The following is a 19,471-nucleotide window of genomic DNA, read 5'->3' as shown; positions in this document are numbered from 1 at the left end:
AAGGATTTTACATTGGGTACTGAAATCTTGTTTTTCCCTTTATATTTTTTCAGGGGAGAGTTCATCACATAGTGTGGTTTACCAAAATGAAGAAGGCAAATGGGTTACTGATCTTGCTTACTACAAGCCATTTGATAATGAACATGCTGCAGATTTTTCTGGAGCTACTGACAACCAGTTCAAGGAGGGAGATTTTATTACTGGAGGTAAGGATTTGTAATTCTTGTCTTTTTTCCTTAATTTTTTATTTCAAGCTAGCATATCTGACCACACAAACTAAGCATTCTTGCACATCTGTTCATAGTGTGAATGCGACATTTTACTGCAGTTGAATCAAAATATTCACAGAAAGATTCGTCTGCAGTTAAAAATTTGTTTAATGTTTTTCATTTCTTCATAAACATGCCCTTTAAGTAGTGATGTCCCCCACACTGTTTTAAGTACATAGTCAAGTTGAAGAGACATAAATCAATCTAGTTCAATTTATAGAGAAAAAAAAGTATACACCCACAGTTGATCTAGAGCAGTGGTTCTCAATCTGGGGGTCAGGACCCCCTCGGGGGTCAAATGATGATTTGCCAGGGGTCACCGAACCCTGGGCTGTTTCTGAAGCCCGCACCACTCTCCCAGCCTTTCTGTGGCCGCCCAGCCGGGCTGTCCCTGGAGCCTGTATCTGCCAGGTTGGACTATTCCTGGAGCCGGCAGCTGCCCACTCAGCCTCTTCGCAGCTGCCCATTCAGTTCATGGCATGGCTGGGGGGCAGAGACTAGAGGTCAGCTGACTGGTGAGGAATGTGAAGTGGGAGGGGCTGGAGGAGACCCTATCTCCTGATTTCGGCATAGGTGTCACTGCTTACGAATCCCCACAAAGTCTGAGACACAGTGAGTAACACTACCTGTGATTATAGTTGCCATTAAAAGTCCCCACTACAGTTCTCAGATCAGCAGATGACCTTGATCAAGAGCACGTAAGTTGGCTGATCAGAACTCCCCCCAGCACTGTCACTCATCCCAAATCCCCGCCAGCACTGCCACTCATCCCATTCCCCCCACCCCCACCAAGGAGTAAGAGAAGAAATAAAAATAGAGAATACATGGAAGGGAGAGGAAAAGAGGGGGAGGAACAAAGAAAAAGGGAGAGAAAGAATAAGAGAACAAGAAAGAAGGCTAGAAAAGCAGGAAATTAGGATAGAGTGAGGTAAAAGGGAAAGAAAGGAGAACAAAGAGAAAGAGTGGTACATCCTAAAATGTACCATAAGGGGTTTTAATACTGTACGAGTGGAAGGGACTCAGGGAGCGCTAAATGTCTGTGGATTAGGGGCGCAAATTACTTGTCTTGCCTTGGGGACAATCCACACTACGAAAATCATTTTACTGTTGGGGGTCCCCACAACTTGGGAAATTTTATCAAGGGGTCACGCCACTAGAGAGGTTGAGAACCACTGATCTAGAGGAAAGTAAAAAAACCCGGCAAAGCATAATCCAATTTTCTCCAGCAGGGAAAAAATTCCTTTCTGATTCCCCAAGAGGCAATCGGATATTATCTGGATTAACTTTACCTAAAAATGTTAGTATCCAGTTAAATTATGTACATTTGTTTTAACCACTTGCCGCCCGCCCTATTACAGAATGACGGCAGCAAAGTGGTTTGATATTCCTGATCGGACGTCATATGACGTGATCAGGAATATCTAGCCGCTGCGCGCCCCCGGGGGCGCGCATCGCGGCGATCGTTGTTGCGGGGTGTCAGTCTGACACCCTGCAACACCGATCTAGGTAACACGTGATCAGCCGTGTCCAATCACGGCTGATCACGATGTAAATAGGAAGAGCCAGTGATCGGCTTTTCCTCACTCGCGTCTGACAGACGCGAGTAGAGGAGAGCCGATCGGCTGCTCTCCTGACAGGGGGGGGTCTGTGCTGATTGTTTATCAGCACAGCCCCCCCCCTCGGATCCTACCCAGGACCACTAGGGAAGCCGCCCAGGACCACCAGGGAAGCGATCCACACTGGACCACCAGGGAAATGTCACTCTGTGCCCAGGCAGCTGCCAATCTGTGCCCAGGCAGCTGCCAGTCAGTGCCCACTGCAATGCCTACCACTGCCAGTGCCACCAGGGATGCCCATCAGTGCCTCATTTTAGTGCCGCGTATCAGTGCCCATCAGTGCCACATATCAGTGCCCAGCAGTGCCACCCTATCAGTGCCTAGCAGTGCCCAGCAGTGCCGCCTTTCATTGCCCATCAGTGTCGCCCATCAGTGCCAATCAGTGCCACCCATCAGTGCCGCCTATCAATGCACATCAGTGCTGCATATGAGTGCCACCCATCAGTGCCGCCTACCAGTGCCCATCAGTGCCGCATTTCAGTGCCCATCGTCAGTGCCCGCTCATTGGTGCCACCTCATCGGTGCCGCCTTATCAGTGCCCATCAGTGAAAGAGAAAACTTACTTATTTACAATTTTTTTTTAACAAACAAAAGCAAAACTTTTATTTTTTTCAAAATTTTCGGTCTTTTTTTATTTGTTTAGCAAAAAATAAAAACCGCAGAGGTGATCAAATATCACCAAAAGAAAGCTCTATTTGTGGGAACAAAATGATAAAAATTTAGTTTGGGCACAGTGTTGTATGACCGCGCAATTGTCATTCAAACTGCGACAGCGCTGAAAGCTGAAAATTGGTCTGGGCAGGAAGGTGTCTAAGTGCCCTGTATTGAAGTGGTTAAAAAAGGCCTGGGTTCTACTGAGGTGGCCCAAACTGTCTCTTGAGGGAGTCTTTTTCCACATTTTTACAGCTCTTACTATGAAGAAACTTTTCTGTTTTTGGAGATTAACTCTCTTCCTCCAGATGTAAAGAATGGACCCTTGTCCTCTGTGATGACCTTTAAAGTATAAGTTCACCTTTACAGAAAGTCTGTAAAGTGAACTTGCACTGCACCACCTGGATTGGAGGCGGGGGGTGGCTGGGATTGGAGGGATGGGATCAGTGACACTGACACTCACCTGCTCAGTGTCAGTCGATTCCTCCTCCTCCATGCTGCTCAGTGTCTTCCCCCTTCCGATGCCATAGGTTGATTATTTGTATACAGAGAATCTCTCCTACAATGTTTTTTGATTATACAGTTGAATTCAGTACTTTCATTTTACCCTTGCTGGACAAAGCCGTAGGCAGCATGCTTATCCTAGTATAAAGCTTAAAGTGAAAGTCCAGTCAGAAGATTTAATATTTTTTCCTATTAATAGTATTTTAAATATCATTATCTTTGATGGTATTCATTTTCTGACTAGCTGATTGTCTACCTTCGATAAGACTTTCTAAGCTAATCAGCTTCTTCCTGTTCTTCACCAACCAATGCTATTTCCCTTCATCTAAATTTGCTAAGCTGTCTTTCATTTCCTGAAAAAAATTGTCAGTTGTTCTTAGACAGGCATGCCTAGACCTGCCCTGCCCCGCCCATCACCACCCCCATCCCACCTATCTCTCACAGAACATGATCTCCTCCTATCTTCATAGCCTTTGGCCAGCAGCTTATGCATGTTAGAAACTGTAAGACCGATTTACAATGCAACTTGCTGCAGATTTTCTACAGTGTAGAACCATGTGGTTTCTGCATGCCACGCTGATGGGCGCTGTGTGCATGGTGTGGCACATGCCAAACTGCTGTAAACGGCAGAGGGAGCTGGGGAAGAAATATGAAAGAAATAAGGTACAAAGCAACATTTTTGAACACTTGGAAACATACAAATCGATTTTCTATTGCTTGTTACATGTGAGTAATGAGTTTAAGGGTCAGTTTCCACTAGTGCGACTTGTCATGCGAATTTGGACACAAAGTCGCCTTACAAGTCACAGCCCATTAATTTCAATGGCAAAAGTTCCCATCTATGCAACTTTGAAAGTCAGCGACTTTGAAAAGGTGCCTGCACTACTTTTGATGCAACTGGATCAAAGTTGCATCAAAGAAATGCAGGTACCTTTTCAAAGTCAATGATTTTCAAAGTTGCATAGATGGAAACGGGTGCCATTGAAATCAATGGGCTGTGACTTGTCATTCAACATTGGACACAGTCGCATGACAAGTCACGTTTCCACAACTGCGACCCCAAAGTTGCGCAATTTAGTGCAGCTTTGATGCAACTTTGATCCAACTTTATACTCTCTGGATCAAAGTTGCATCAAAAGTCACATCAAAGTAGTGCAGGTACCTTTTCAAGGTTGCATAGATGGGAACGGGTGACATTGAAATCAGTGTGCTGTGACTTGTCATGCGACTTTGTGTCCAAAGTCGCACGACCAGTCTCACTAGTGGAAAACAGATATATATACAGATATGTGCGAGCGCTCAGGACAAGATTAGAATATGCACTATTAGATAGATAAATATAAAATCAATAAGCTAAAAAACAAATACGGTCAAAGCGACTGCAAGGTAACCTAATCAATAGTCCATAGCAACAGCATAGCTGAAACTGCAGAATAGTATAATTACTAGTCCATAGCAACAGCCGATGAATGGCAGTAGACTTGTACAAAAGGGGTAAAAACAAAGTAAAAACAAGGCTGAAATGTCTGTAAGAATGGCTGAAAATGTCTCTAATTTGTGACCAGCGCTGAGGGCAAGCTTTCCAAGTGAGCGAAGTCAGCTCTCAAGTAAACATGAAAGAGAAAAAAAGGAAGAAAAGCCCCTCTGAGTGCAGGTATTTATTACTGACAACAACAGTTTATCCACACTTACAGCTTAGTAAGGAGAAAACCAGTGTTTCTCTTCACTCCGGTGACGTCACACGCCCTCGTCTTGGATTACGGGACTCCCATCCAGCGCAGCGGTCTGTCTGCTTCCTTCGGCGGGGGAACGAGGCCATTCCTTCTGCCCATCACTGCCGTATCCACGCCATGGACGCTGGGACGGTTACTGGAGCCGTACCCCGTTTGTAGCTGGTTTTCTCCTTACTAAGCTGTAAGTGTGGATAAACTGTTTGTCAGTAATAAATACCTGCACTCAGAGGCGCTTTTCTTCCTCCTTTTTTTCTCTACTAGTGGAAAACAGAGCCTTAGTGTGGTTGCCTATACTATGATCATTGTAGACTGTGAGCTGAGACCCCAGAGCGCTTCCAGCTACACTGACAGAATACTAGCACATTATGTTGCACTTACCTGCAAACGAAGCCCGCGCTGTCCCCGCTGGAGGCAACGTCCATGTTCTCCCCTCTTCCTTCCGGGGCAGATGACTCCGGCTGTGCCAGAGTCGGGTGACATCACTCCCGCGTATATGTGCCTCCAGTCAACTCCACTCTTCTGCACAGCTAATCACTGGGCAGCTCAGTGTACTGCTGCTTCTCTTCCTCCCTCCAGCTCTTATGCAGCTGAGAGCAGGGGGAAGGTGATCACATTGTATAAAAAAGGGGCTAAAAGAGTATTTATAACATGGTTTTTTTTTTTTGTTCTTTTTATTTATATCTATATGCGTGTTTTGCTTTTAATGTCTATTTTAAACCGAATGGGTTGTTTTTACAAGGTTTACAATCGCTTAAAGCTGGCTATGGATGGGTTTTTATTTATTTTTTTTATTCAGCTAGCAGACTAAACAAAATGACAGATTCCTCCATCTGCAGAAAAAAGGTGGATTGAGCAATCCCTACCTCTGGGACATAATATTCTGACCAGCGCTGATCAGCCAAAATTTTCAAACTTGTTTGTTCGAAATCTTTTGTGGAACGATCAGTAAACAGGTATTGCCATACACTGATTTAAATTCATCTATCTGTGCCTGCTGAACTGGACACATTTTGTCCCGTCTATGGCCAGCTTTAGGCACTTTGGCTGTATTTGTTTCTTTGGTTATACCACTGTACTTTCCAAAAGCATGTTCTCAAGTTTCCCCCGTTCCTCCTGTGCTGTTCTGCTCAATTATCAGGAATAAGAAAAATACCTAATACTTTCAGGTTTGGAGGAGCACTTTACTCTATAGGTCACTGTGCTGGCGACTGGGCCACAACTGTCTTATAGGGCAAAGAAAAAGTCCTCATCTGTGTTAGCTCCATCTGGACCCATTGTATGTATGTGAGCCACTCAGGCTGCTAGGAAGTGTAGGCCTGTGTCTGCTGCTGTGAGTGCTGGCTGGGAAGGAACCCACGCTCCAGACAATGACAGACAAGAGCAGAAGATCCTGGGAACCATACATCAGAACAAGACCTGTGTATAGACAAGTGGCCGTCCCAGCCTGGACCCCCCGCCAGGCAACGCCCCAACTTGTTTCACTCTGCCCACTGGCGCTTACTCATGGGGATGGCATCTTTGCTCTTGTCTGTCATTGGCTCCATCTGGACCTACTCTGACGTAACACACAGGACTGTCTTTGTTATCTGTATTTGTGATGGCACTGAAATATGCTTGACCAGCTTTTTATTGGGCAAAGGGTGCTTTTGCGGCTGAAAAGTTATTCTTGTTCATTGAGGGACACAGGATTTGGAGGCAGTTGGATTGTACTGTCACCTGCTGGTTGTAGGGAGCGGGGGTTGTTTACGACTGCTGGCTCTCGTGACTAATAACCCTCACACATGTAATCGCTCATATTGCAATCGCATGTATATGTTTCGCAAGCTTGAGTAGGTACATACGAGTGGGCATGATTAGCGACGCTGCTGTTTTTTTTTTTTTTTGCATATAATCACAGCCAGGGTCCAGTTGCAAAAGTAAATGCATCCTAAAAAAAAAAAAAGTGCACTTTGGCTCCATGGGATTTAAATTGCTCTTATCAGGAATGTTGCCCTTTCCACTCACCCGCAAGGTTACTCGCCTTGTTGCCACCAACTCTGTAAGGTGTTGTTTTATTTATTTTTTTATAAACAGCAGTCTCCAACAAATCAAAACAATATAATGAGACATAAAGTGCACAACCAGGAATATAACATTGATCGTCAGGCGACCAAGTTGGCCGCATCTAATAACAAGCACCAATCAAAAACCATTTGAAAACTCAAAAGTATCAGCCAGATATGTCCCTCCAGCATTGGTAGAATAGGAATAAAAGACAAGGGGGGGCATGGCCTGAAGCGGCATGGAATAGGACGCTGAGACGCTGAGCTCCGCCGGACACACATCCTTTCCAGCATATCCTGCCGGCATTACCGCATCCAGACGCCCCAAAATCAACACCCCACACGGGGCAAGCATAAGCAATATGTCAGAAAGTCGCGCTAAAAACTGAAGATGACAACAAGAAGTGTCAAAAAAATCTCATACAAATATGAGAGTGAGTGATGGTCATTGAGTGATTTATGTGCTTGTCAATGTAATTAAACACTGTGAAAAATGAAAAATATAATAAATATAAAATAAATCAGAAAATGACAATTAATTGATAGGACACAGATATTAACTCCTATGTCCAAAAGGAAGAATCGATAATAAGTGACACAATCACTGACAAATAAATATCTCAAGTGACAAAAAAAAGGAGATAATGTGACACATCTATGGAAACTAAACCATAATTAATATACAAAAACAATATAGAGATAAAGAAAAATAAACTCAAAAAAAGTCCATAACTCAAATGAAAAAGTAATAATTAAAGTCCATCCATGCTAGATGACATGCATGAAACCAAGTTTGTCTCCAAGTGCTCTGTGAAAATGGAACATAAACTTGCTGTGATGACAGTAGAGTGCGCAGATAGACCTCCACCTCTTAATAAAAATGCTGCCTCTTACCAGATGGAATTGGTCTCTTACTAACAGGAGACCTCAAGGGCGGATGGCTGCAACCCCAGCCAGGGATCTTTAAACAGGCACTTTAGCGTCCAAATCCAGGGACTCACTCCAACTCACATCAGCATAAATGGAAATATCCCCATGTAAAAAACAAAGTGCTCCACATAGCATAAAATCCAACGTTTTAATGAATATAAAAATAAAGGTTGCACTTACAAAACCATTGTAGTTAAAAAGCGTATATATGAAAGCCGGCCGGCTCCAAGGTAACCCGTGTCTTCCGGGTATGTGAATAGCGGTGTCGTCGGGACGTAGCTCCTCCTCCCTACGTCGTTTCGTCACAACAGGACGTGGTCACGGGATCCCGGAGCCGGCCGGCTTTCATATATACGCTTTTTAACTACAATGGTTTTGTAAGTGCAACCTTTATTTTTATATTCATTAAAACGTTGGATTTTATGCTATGTGGAGCACTTTGTTTTTTACATGGGGATATTTCCATTTATGCTGATGTGAGTTGGAGTGAGTCCCTGGATTTGGACGCTAAAGTGCCTGTTTAAAGATCCCTGGCTGGGGTTGCAGCCATCCGCCCTTGAGGTCTCCTGTTAGTAAGAGACCAATTCCATCTGGTAAGAGGCAGCATTTTTATTAAGAGGTGGAGGTCTATCTGCGCACTCTACTGTCATCACAGCAAGTTTATGTTCCATTTTCACAGAGCACTTGGAGACAAACTTGGTTTCATGCATGTCATCTAGCATGGATGGACTTTAATTATTACTTTTTCATTTGAGTTATGGACTTTTTTTGAGTTTATTTTTCTTTATCTCTATATTGTTTTTGTATATTAATTATGGTTTAGTTTCCATAGATGTGTCACATTATCTCCTTTTTTTTGTCACTTGAGATATTTATTTGTCAGTGATTGTGTCACTTATTATCGATTCTTCCTTTTGGACATAGGAGTTAATATCTGTGTCCTATCAATTAATTGTCATTTTCTGATTTATTTTATATTTATTATATTTTTCATTTTTCACAGTGTTTAATTACATTGACAAGCACATAAATCACTCAATGACCATCACTCACTCTCATATTTGTATGAGATTTTTTTGACACTTCTTGTTGTCATCTTCAGTTTTTAGCGCGACTTTCTGATTTTTACACGATTTATGGTTTACTACTTTATAGTCGCAGCTTTTGCCACTTAGTGTAAGCGCAGTATTTACTTTTACCATAAGCAATATGTCGCCACCAAAAAAAACGGCCACCACGACAGCCAAGCTGGATCAGTACCGCCATCAGGAGCGGAGCTCCCCAGGCCAAGATGGCGGCGCCGCGAGGAGAGAGGAGACGGCGGTGAATGCAGACACTAACAAGGTACTAGAAGCAATAACTGTTTGTCAGGAAGCTATTGCTGCATGCCAATCCTTCCTCACAGCCAGAATAGAGGAGGTTAAAGTGGACATCTCCTTAGTGAGACAGGATTTCCAGAAGCTCAGGGAGAGGGTCACAGAAACGGAAACTAGGATTAGCATGATGGAGGACTCCCTCCCCCCTCTTCAGCATTCCAGTGAGGCCATGCAGGCACAAGTGAACCAGCTCCTACAGAAACAAGATGACCTTGAGAATAGAATCAGGAGGTGCAACCTCAGATTCATAGGCCTCCCAGAGGGGGTAGAGGGAAGGGACCCCCCGGAGTTCTTGGAAACTTTATTATGCGACACCTACGGCAGAGCAGCATTTTCCTCTACATTTACCGTCGAACGTGCACACCGCATGTCAGGCAGACCTCCACCAGTGGGCGCTCCACCTCGCACCTTTATTGCCAAATTCCTGAACTACAGGGACAGAGATAGTATACTACGTCTCAGTCGTGAAAAAGGCAATATTCCATATGGCAATAAAACAATAGCTGTCTTCCCAGATTTTTCTGCAGAAGTACAAAGAAAACGCAAGACCTTCATGGAAGTGAAGCGCCGCCTGCGTATTAAAAACATCAAATATGCAATGCTCTTTCCAGCCCGCCTGCGAGTGGAAGGAGAAAACAGAGCCCATTTCTTTGAGGATCCTGAGGAAGCTATTGCCTGGCTGGAACGAAGAGATGCATAGAGGCTCGATAGTAGGATGACCCGGCTTAATTAATGCCAGCAAGATGGGGCAATAGACTGCATGTGGACATTGCTCTCTGCTACACCTGCCTCGAAACGACAAAAACCTCACACACGGTTCATCAACACTTGATTTCGGTAAAGCCCTCTGTGTATGTGTGCCGCTTGGATGATTCTTGGCGCAACAGAGGCCAGTTAAGTATACATTTTATTCTCCTCCTTGTGAAGATATACCTGGACAAAAAGCTCCCAGAGAGTCAGGATGCACCAACGACATGTCTGGAGTGTTATCCTAATCCCCCTACCTTTTTTTTTTTTTTTTTTTTTTTTTTTTTTTATATAAAAAAAAATTTTTATTTTCATTTTATTTTATACTTTTTAAGCCATACCTCTCCGGCGGAGGAAGGCAACTGGCTAATGGGCTCACTGCAGTAAGTGGGCCCAGTTCTACGGTATGCTCTGTTATGCAGCGCAGTTTCGCCCTATCATACCCAACCTAAGATGGTTTGCAACATGTGACGTCATACAGTGTGCGTTAGTTGCCATTGCGGAGATGAGGATTACTCTCTCTGCCCTGGCAACATTAGCAATCTTTCTTACTCTTTTTGCTCACCATACTTTTTCTGCAGGTTGGACGATGTTTATGCCATGTTGGCAGTTAATGGGGAAAGCCCACACCAGTTGGGGAATGTGTTGGGCAGGGAGGGGGGTTCGCAATATATATCATAATGTAAGACGAAATCCCTACATTTGGTTCGTTATACTTGTATTATGCTTGCTACCAGACGCTAAAAATACAAAACTATACCTCATTTTATTTTTGCCCATGTTAATTCTCAAACAATATGTAGTGGTGGACGGAAGTCGTGGAGCTCAATATTTACAATATCTTATCATATGGCTACCCTAACATTTCTCACATGGAATGTACGTGGGGTGAGAGATCCAATTAAAAGATCTGCGGTATTCACTTTACTCAAACAGCAACGAGCCGATGTAATGGTTTTGGTAGAGACACCTGCTGAGGGCTCTGTTCAAAGAGCGCTCAAACGCCCTTGGCTGGGATGGATATACCATTCCGTGCACACCTCACACTCTAGAGGAGTTTCCATTCTTATTGCCAAACACACCCAGTTTGAGCTCCACGGCTTGGTGTCGGATCCACAAGGTCGATATGTCTTTTTAAAAGCCAAGTTATATGGTGAAATGATCTTATTAATGGCATTCTATATACCTCCACCATTTCAGACCTCCATTCTTGTAGAAGGGTTTAATTTTATGGCCTTACACCCTAATATACCAACGATGTGGTTGGGGGATTTCAATAATGTTTTGGACCCTACACTAGATAGAATGACTAACTCCTCTATACCTAACGCCCCTCAACATTTAACAAGATTTGCAAGATTATTGCAGGATTTTGGTTTGGTGGACGCGTGGAGATGCAGGAACCCCTCATCCCGGATGTATTCGTGCTTCTCCGCGTCCCACCGCACTATGTCTCGTATTGACTTAATACTGATTTCTAGAACGCTCCTTCCCAAATTGATAGACGCAGGTTTTTCTCCTAGATCATTATCTGACCACTGCCCATGTTGGGTTAAACTCTCCTTTCATCATAACAGACCACCATTCTCTTGGAGACTAAACCCTTTTTGGCTAACTCTTTTTACAGCAGATGATGATCTCTCCTCACACTGGTCACAGTTTTTTGAGACCAATGTAGGCTCAGCATCCCCCCAGATAGTCTGGGAAGCTTTCAAAAAGCACGCTCGCATGACACTTACTACTCACATTAACAAAATAAAGCGCTCCTCTGGGGCAGTTATTACTGCGGCCACAGAGAATCTGCTTTCAGCCGAAAAGGCATTTACAGAAGACCCCACTCCAGATAAGGCAAATAACCTCAAGCTTTGCTCTAGGGTCACTGACCAACTCTTGTACGAAAAATCTAAAAGGAATAAAAGACAAGGATGGCTGATGGAGACGACTAAAGTTGTACCGTGTGGTACAATCAAAATCATGCAGTCAGCATGAAAATTGGTGGCTTTGTCCTGTAGAGAACCTCTTCTGTTCATACACAAGTACAAGGTGGTATATTAGGTTCTAGAGCTTTCTCCCTTGTAATGGTGGTTTCACTTTTGAACTCGGCCTGGATGTTGTATTTCCGTTCCTTGGTCTGGCCCCAATAGATTAGGAGATTTTTCTTCATTGTAGTTTGTCCTGTGCTTGTCCATCTCGATGGATGTAGTCTGTGTGGTGCATGTCTTATCCAAAGCCATTGCTACATTTCAAAGACTGATTGTCATCCCTGATCATTTTCTGCAGAGGAGCCACCTTATGATTTGAGGATTGGGTTTCACCCTTACCTGCCAAGGTGCACTTTGCTAGACTCTGATATATTTGATCTGTGGGTACCTTTTTGAGCTTTTTAAGCTTCAGGCATCTGTTTTCCAGATTTGTGAGACTGCACCTGGTCTTCTGTTAACACGTTCCCAAATTTTTACCAGGTGAATGTTTACCCACATGCTGACCTTTTGTATGTATATAAACATCCTGGTTGGCAAGTGGTTATACCAGGATCCTTACAGTCAGCGATTAGCTTTCATGTACAAAAATAAATAAATGAAAATAAAATGGAGTGGCTGCCACAGAGAAGATTAACTTCCATTCCCTGATCTCCTCTGTGACAAATGATCCTGGAAGCAACGAGAATTTTGTTGCTTCTGTTTTCAGGGATGTAATTTCCTTGCTGTTACAGTCAGGGAAGCATCTAACCAAGTGCAATCTGTTCTTGCTTTGGAGGGCAGGGGAGACATCAGGGCAATAGTCAGTACATAGTGTACATATCACCTGCCCAAAGTTATCACAAGGGGTCTTTGTGCTGGCAAAGTTAAATGAAAAACTGTAAAGTGTATTTTGCATATATGCAAATGTAAACATGGGTCTGGTACACATATGTAAATAGTGATTGCACCACACATGAGACCTCACTCCAAACTTTAGGGGGTGAGCAATAATTCTAGGGCCATAATTCACGATTAACTCAAGTGTTCACCTATAACAGCTTTTATAGCATCACCTATGGAAAATTTTAGGTATTGTAGTTTGTCACCATTTCACGGGCATGCGCAATTTTAAATCTTGACGGCTTTAATATAGTTTAAATCAACACAAAATTGTTTATATTTTACCAACAAATTAGGTATTGTGTGCACTAAAATTCATTTAGGTGTGTTTTTTTTTTTTTTTTTTCCTTGAACATTCTCATTTTATAAATGGCTGTGCAAATAACTTATGACATAAAAAATTGGAACAGCCACTTTTTTTTTTTTTTTTTTTTTTTCTTGAGGACCTCCTGCTTTCAGAAAATATATGTTTGGGATTTCTAAGGAACTTTCTAGAAATAAATGCAGATTTTTAACAAAAGATTCAAAAGTGTAAGCAAGTGGTTAATATTCATCTGATGCTAGAGTCTTGGTGCGTAAGGTCCTTCAGGGAGCTGTTTGAGCTGCTGACAGTCCTCCCATTTTTTTTCTGTTATAGTTGGGTTTGTTAGCTGTGTTGCCCTCCTTTTCAGTTGAACTGCTTTTGGATGTCCCAGTTGTCTAAATCCCACGACCCTCAATGAAGTATATTGGAGTTTGGTATTTTCAATAAAAATCCTTTTCTTGGAAATTCATTAGGGACAGGTGTCCCACCCCCTCCTGTGTTTCTGGTTATGCTCCCAGCTCTGCTTGAGGCATGCTGTGTTTGGCAGTGTCCCTATCCTCTAGGTGGCAGTACAACCCAATATTCTCTAAGCTCATTGAGGGACTCCGGATTCAAAGAAATGATTTTAAGGTGAGTACAAAAAGCCAATTGTATAAAAGCATTTGCATTTCTTTTAAGCGTTGTTTACCATTGCATTAAAATGTGGTTGCCTGATAGTCCAGCTCCCAAAAATACCTTCAAATTGAATCTATATGTGTACTGAGCTAAAATCTTCATGACACATTTGTGATAAGCGTGCCCTAGTATCAAGTGCTGGATACATTGAGAAGATAGCCTAAGGCTCCATTCACATTAGCGCGTTTTTTGATGCATTTTGCAGAAATGCATGGGAATTTTTTAACATGGGTTCCTATGGAACATGTTCACATCAATGCCTTTTTGTACCTCTGCATTTTTGGAAAGGGTCAGGGACTTTTTTTCATGCAAAATGCAGTGTTTTGCATGTAATAGAATTCAATGGACCAGCATCAAAAACGCAAGTGCACTGTTTTTGCAGCGTTTTTACAGCGTTTTTGGTGTTTTCAATTTTTTTTTTTTTTTTTTAGACTGTATACAGTCTAAAAAAAAAACTAAAAAAAAAAAAACGCAAAACGCCATAAAAACGCTGCTCAAAAACGTGGCAAGCATGACAAAAAAAACTCCAAAAACGCTCAAAAGCAACATGCATAGGTGTGAATCGAGCCTTAGGCCCTATTCAAACTGGCATTAAAAGCAGGTGTTTGAGGTACATTTTAACACTGCTCAAATGCCTAGTAAATTTGTATGCAATCCATAATTTCAACAGCACACAGAACCCCTCCTACCCCAAAGCACCCCCCCCCCCTCGTGTTAAGGGCATATGGCCTGGTATGGTTCAAGAAGTGGGGGGGGGGCCTGCTCGTCCCCCACCCTTTCCTGGCCTGCCAGGCTGCATGCTTGGATAATGGGCTGGCATGTATTTTTGTATGTAGTTATAAACTTTTTTCCAAAACTTCTTTCAGGATGGCACCCGAGAGATCATGGCTCCTCCTCCCACAGGAAACACCTCATCGATTAGGTCTTTAATTGGAGTCCTCCACGTTGCTTCGTCAGTTTTTTGTGTTTCCTCCAGCTGGAGGAACACCTCGGGTGGGAGCCATGAACTCTCAGGGCTTTCCTGGGAGACACAGGTTTTTTTACTAGGAGAGTGATCCTCCCACTTGCCTCCCCGATGGCCGGTCCCGTGGGCTCCCTCTTCCGTGCTCGGGGAGAGCTTGTACGCCTGGGAGTGCTGCTTCTCTTTTTGCCAGACAGGCGGTTATCCTCCGTTCCCTGCTGTCTGCATTGCGGAACAAGCGGTGGCGGCTGCCATGTTTCTGGTGGCAGAGGAGCGCCTCAGCCACGTCCTGTATAGGAAGAAGCAGCACTTCCGGGTCGGCGTGCACGTCATTTCTGCCCGCAAAGCGTAGAGGAAGAGGGCAGGATCACCTGGTGCCTTAATTTCCGGTTCCAGGTCAGCGCAGCGGCGTTTTTGAATCTGGAACCGGTGTTTCGTTTACCACGCATCCGCAGACAGCTATGGATAGCGATGCAGCGGATAATGGGGCAAGCCAAGGAGCCAGCAAGGCTAAGGTAAGGGACTGTGTCCTCTCTTACTCTGGGCTGTTTTCTCCTGTGGGGGGTTACTCGCCCTTTCCCCCCACCCCCCCCCCCATCTCCCTGCGAATGTATCTTGCAGTGGCTAGTGTTAGCATATCTGCCCAGCAACAGGGGATTTTAGGTGGTGGTGGCTTGCTGGGCACATGGAAGTAAGATGTTATCTTCCCTAGTGCACCTGGGTGTCTTATCTGTGCTGTGTAGCAGCCTTTTAAGCGTGGTTCCTTGTCTCTTTTCTGTTTGTCCAGGCCAAAGGTTCTGCCCAACCAGTCAAGAAAAGGTGCCCTGTCTGCAAAGAGAAATTAAGCGATGTTTGGACCAAAACGCTTTGTGTAGATTGCATTGCAAATGTAGTCAGGGAGGAGTCTCCATCCATGTGTGGCGATTTGGTTACAACCATAAAAGATGAGCTCCGGGCCACCTTTCAAGCTTTTAGGTCAAACTTAAGAGAGGAACCAGGTCACTCAAGGGATCCTTTGGTTCCACAGCCATCTTCAGAACCCCAAGGCGGCTCTCATAATTTTAGGGGGTCCGATATCCCAGGACACTTCCCAAGGGTCTGTTTCCCTCGCTCCAGATGAAACCGTTTCTGAGGAGGATGAAAGTGAAACCGATGCCGCTTCTAAGTACAAAATGTTGCTAGAAGAGTTTGGACGACTCCTGAAAGTAATCCATGTCACTTTGGGGATAGAAGAGGAAAAGAAGGAACTCTCCCTGCATGACCGCATGTATGCTGGTTTAGGAGATTCAAAAGGCCGTTCTTTTCCAGTCCATTCAGTTATGACTGATATGATTAAAAAAGAATGGCTGGAACCTGAGAAAAAGCCATTCTTTTCCCGGGCTCACAAGAAAAGATTTCCATTTGAGGAAAGTCCTGATTCTATATGGAACAAGGTTCCAAAATTGGACTCTGCCTTTTCTCAGGTCTCAAAGTCTACGGACCTCGCCTTTGAGGATATGGGCACTCTGAAGGAGCCCAAAGGATGAACCTGCTTCTTAAAAGATTCTGGCAATCAGTGATGAACAATCTAAAACCGGCAATGGCAAAAACCTGTGTTGCAAGGAATTTAGATCACTGGGTTAACCAGCTGAAGGCCCATGTTACAGCGGATTCCTCAAAACAGGAGATTCTAGACTCCTTTACAACTCTGTCTGCAGCAATATCATATATTTCGCATGCTTCTGCAGAATCTATCCGCATGTCAGCCAGGTCAGCAGCTTTAACTAATTCTGCTAGGAGGGCCTTATGGCTGAAGACTTGGCCAGGGGATGCTGCATATAAAAATAGACTGTGTAGTATTCCTTTTGCAGGTGATCTGTTATTTGGTTCGGAGCTAGAGTCCATTCTTGACCGTACAGCAGATAAGAAGTTGTTTCCGGTCAAGAAGAAACAGGTGCAAACCCATAAGCGTTTTTTTCGGCCCCAAAAAGAGCAGCAGGAAGGAAAAACGCAGGGCAAGAAGAAGCCATGGTCTTCTCAGAAGCCCAAAGGTAGGAGTGGAGTGCTCTCCAATCCTCCTGCGACCTCCAGAAAATTGCAATGACGCCCTCAAGGTCGGGGGAAGACTCCAAAAGCCATCACTTCAAACCAGTTTATTGTAAATATGCTCTCCCAGGGGTATGTGATAGAATTCACGGAGGAACCTCCAAAAAGATTCTTGATGACAAATGTCCCAAGGGATCCGGTCAAGGATTTCGCCATGAAGTCCCTATTTCAGGAACTGAAAACCCAGAAAGTCATTGTTCCGGTCCCGACAGGGGAGTTCTTCCTGGGTTTCTACTCGCATGTATTCCTCGTTCAGAAACCTTCAGGAAAGTTCCGCCTCATCCTGAATCTCAAAATGCTGAACAAATCAGTAGAGTACAAAAGGTTTCAGATCTATTCCATTTTTTCAGTAAGAAACCTCCTGTATCAAGGGTGCTACATGACATCAATAGGTTTACAAGATGCCTACCTCCACATTCCTATTGCCGCCAGGTCACAGAAATATCTGAGATTAGCACTGAAAGAAGGGAAGAAGGTGGTGCATCTGCAATTCAGAGCACTCCTGTTTGGTCTGTCATCATCCCCAAGGGTGTTTACGAAAATAATGGCCGAAGCATTGGCGCCTTTGCATCTAGAAGGGATCTGTTATTCCTTATCTGGACGATCTGTTTTTTTTTTGAGAAGGTCTTCAAGAAATCTTGCTCAGAGCCCGTGTTCACCTAGAATCAATTGGATGGATCTTAAACCTTCAAAAATCAAATCTAATTCCCTCACAGGAAGTGTTATTCCTGGGTTTCCATATCAACTCTTTGGAGCAAAAAATTTTTCTTCCAGAGGAAAAACAGAAAAAGTTGGTACAAGTGGTGTCACTGCTACAGTCCAATAAAAAATTTTGTCCATCAGGAAGGTCATGTTAGCATTGGGAACCCTGACCTCTTCCATACCGGCCGTCCAGTGGGCAAAGCTCCATTTCAGACCTCTGCAAAGTTTCCTGTTAAAAACCTGGAAAGACCAGCAGGATTCACTAGTGAAGATCCCTACATCGGTGAAAAGGAGTCTTTGGTGGTGGAAGAACCAGACAAGATATTCAGAGGGCCTGTTATAGTCCTTCCCAACGCAGGTAAGGTTAACAACCGATGCCGGTTCCTGGGGTTGGGGGGCTCATATGAACGGTCGGTGGGCCCAGGAGTCGTGGTCCACAAAAGATGCACTGAGGTCCTCACATTGGAGGGAACTAAAAGCTATAGAGATAGCCTTACTGACCTTTGCATACTCAGATCCTGTCGGACAACGCCACGGCGGTGGCCTACATAAACAGACAGGGGGGGAACCAGCAGCAGAGTTCTGCAAAACCTAGCAAGAAGCATTCTAAGTTGGACAGAGCTCCATACTCTTCTTGTCCGTGGTCCACTTAAAGGGGACCCTAAACCGGGTAGCAGACTTCCTCAACAGGAACCAGGTATTAGAAGCGGAGTGGCAATTGAATCCAGAGGTCTTCCATTTGATCGTGAACAAGTGGGGGCCCACAAGAGTGGATCTCTTTGCAACCCAGGAAAACTCGCAAGTGTCTCGTTACTTCTCCCTGAACAGGAACGAGTCATCACTGGGAGTGGATGCTCTGGTGCACAGTTGGAAATTTCACCTCTGTTACGCATTTCCCCCGTTTCAGCTTGTCCCTCGGGTCATAGCAAGAATCAGAAAGGAGGATACAACAGTGATCCTCATCAATCCCTTCTGGCCCAAAAGGCCTTGGTTTTCATCCCTTCTTTAGATGCATCTAAAACCATATTGGCACCTTCCATTAAGGAAAGACCTTCTGTTACAAGGTCCTCTGCTTCACCAGGAAGTAGCAAAGCTAAAACTCATGGCTTGGCTACTGAGGAACCGCTCTTGAAGAGAAAAGGTTTCTCAGATAGATTGGTGGCTACCCTCCTATCCAGCAGAAAGAAGGTTACAAGAGCAATATATTCCAATATATTCCTGGTGCACAGCATCTGACATCACCAAAACAAATTTCCTCTGTTCTGGAATTTCTGCAAGAAGGAGCGGACAAGGGCCTAGTGGTAAGCCCCCTCAAGGTTCAAGTTGCTGCGCTGGGGGTATTTCTGGAAAAATCCATTTTGTCAGAACCCTTAGTGATTAGATTCTTCAAAGCTCTCACCCGGTCTAGACCAGTGGTGATCAAAAGCTGTCCAGCATGGGACTTATCAGTTGTTCTACAGGCCCTGAACCCATTAATTTAGCCTCCCTGAAATTAGTTACTTTAACCGCCTCCCTACCCGGCCATAGACAAATGACATCCACAGATGGGATCTCCCATCCTGGGTGGACGACATATGACGGCCTCGGGTTCCCGGCCGCCTAGGGGGCGCGCGCCCGCCGCGTTGCTTGGGACCCGGTGCGTGTGCCCGGCGGCCGCAATGTCCGCCGGGCACCCGCGATTGCCAGTTAACCGGGCCGGACCGTGGATCTCTGTGTGTAAACACAGAGATCCACGTCCTGTCAGCTCAGAGGAGAGCGATCTGTGTTCCCAGAACGGAGGAACACTGATCGGTCTCCTCCCCTTGTGCGTCCCCTCCCCCTACAGTTAGAAGCATTCCCTAGGAAACACATTTAACCCCTCCCCGCCCCCTAGTGGTTAACCCCTTCACTGCCTGTCACATTTACACAGTAATCAATGCAATTTTAGAGCATTGATCGCTGTATAAATGTGAATGGTCCCAAAAATGTGTCAAAAGTGTCCGATGTGTCCGCCATAATGTCGCAGTCACGAAAAA

General features: G+C 44.4%; 1 protein-coding gene across 1 annotated transcript in view; it reads left to right on the top strand.

Annotated features, from left to right (window-relative positions):
- Positions 1–19,471, top strand: part of CEP192 (centrosomal protein 192) — a 417,077-nt gene that overhangs the window by 232,249 nt on the left and 165,357 nt on the right. The window contains 1 exon segment of the mRNA XM_073632810.1: positions 54–206. Within this exon segment, the coding sequence (XP_073488911.1) occupies positions 54–206 (153 nt within the window).

Source organism: Aquarana catesbeiana, linkage group LG05 (genome assembly GCF_042186555.1).
Source record: "Aquarana catesbeiana isolate 2022-GZ linkage group LG05, ASM4218655v1, whole genome shotgun sequence".
NCBI classification, from domain to species: Eukaryota; Metazoa; Chordata; class Amphibia; order Anura; family Ranidae; genus Aquarana; species Aquarana catesbeiana.
Note: the sequence above shows the minus strand (reverse complement) of the source record. Positions and strands in the feature narration are given on the sequence as shown.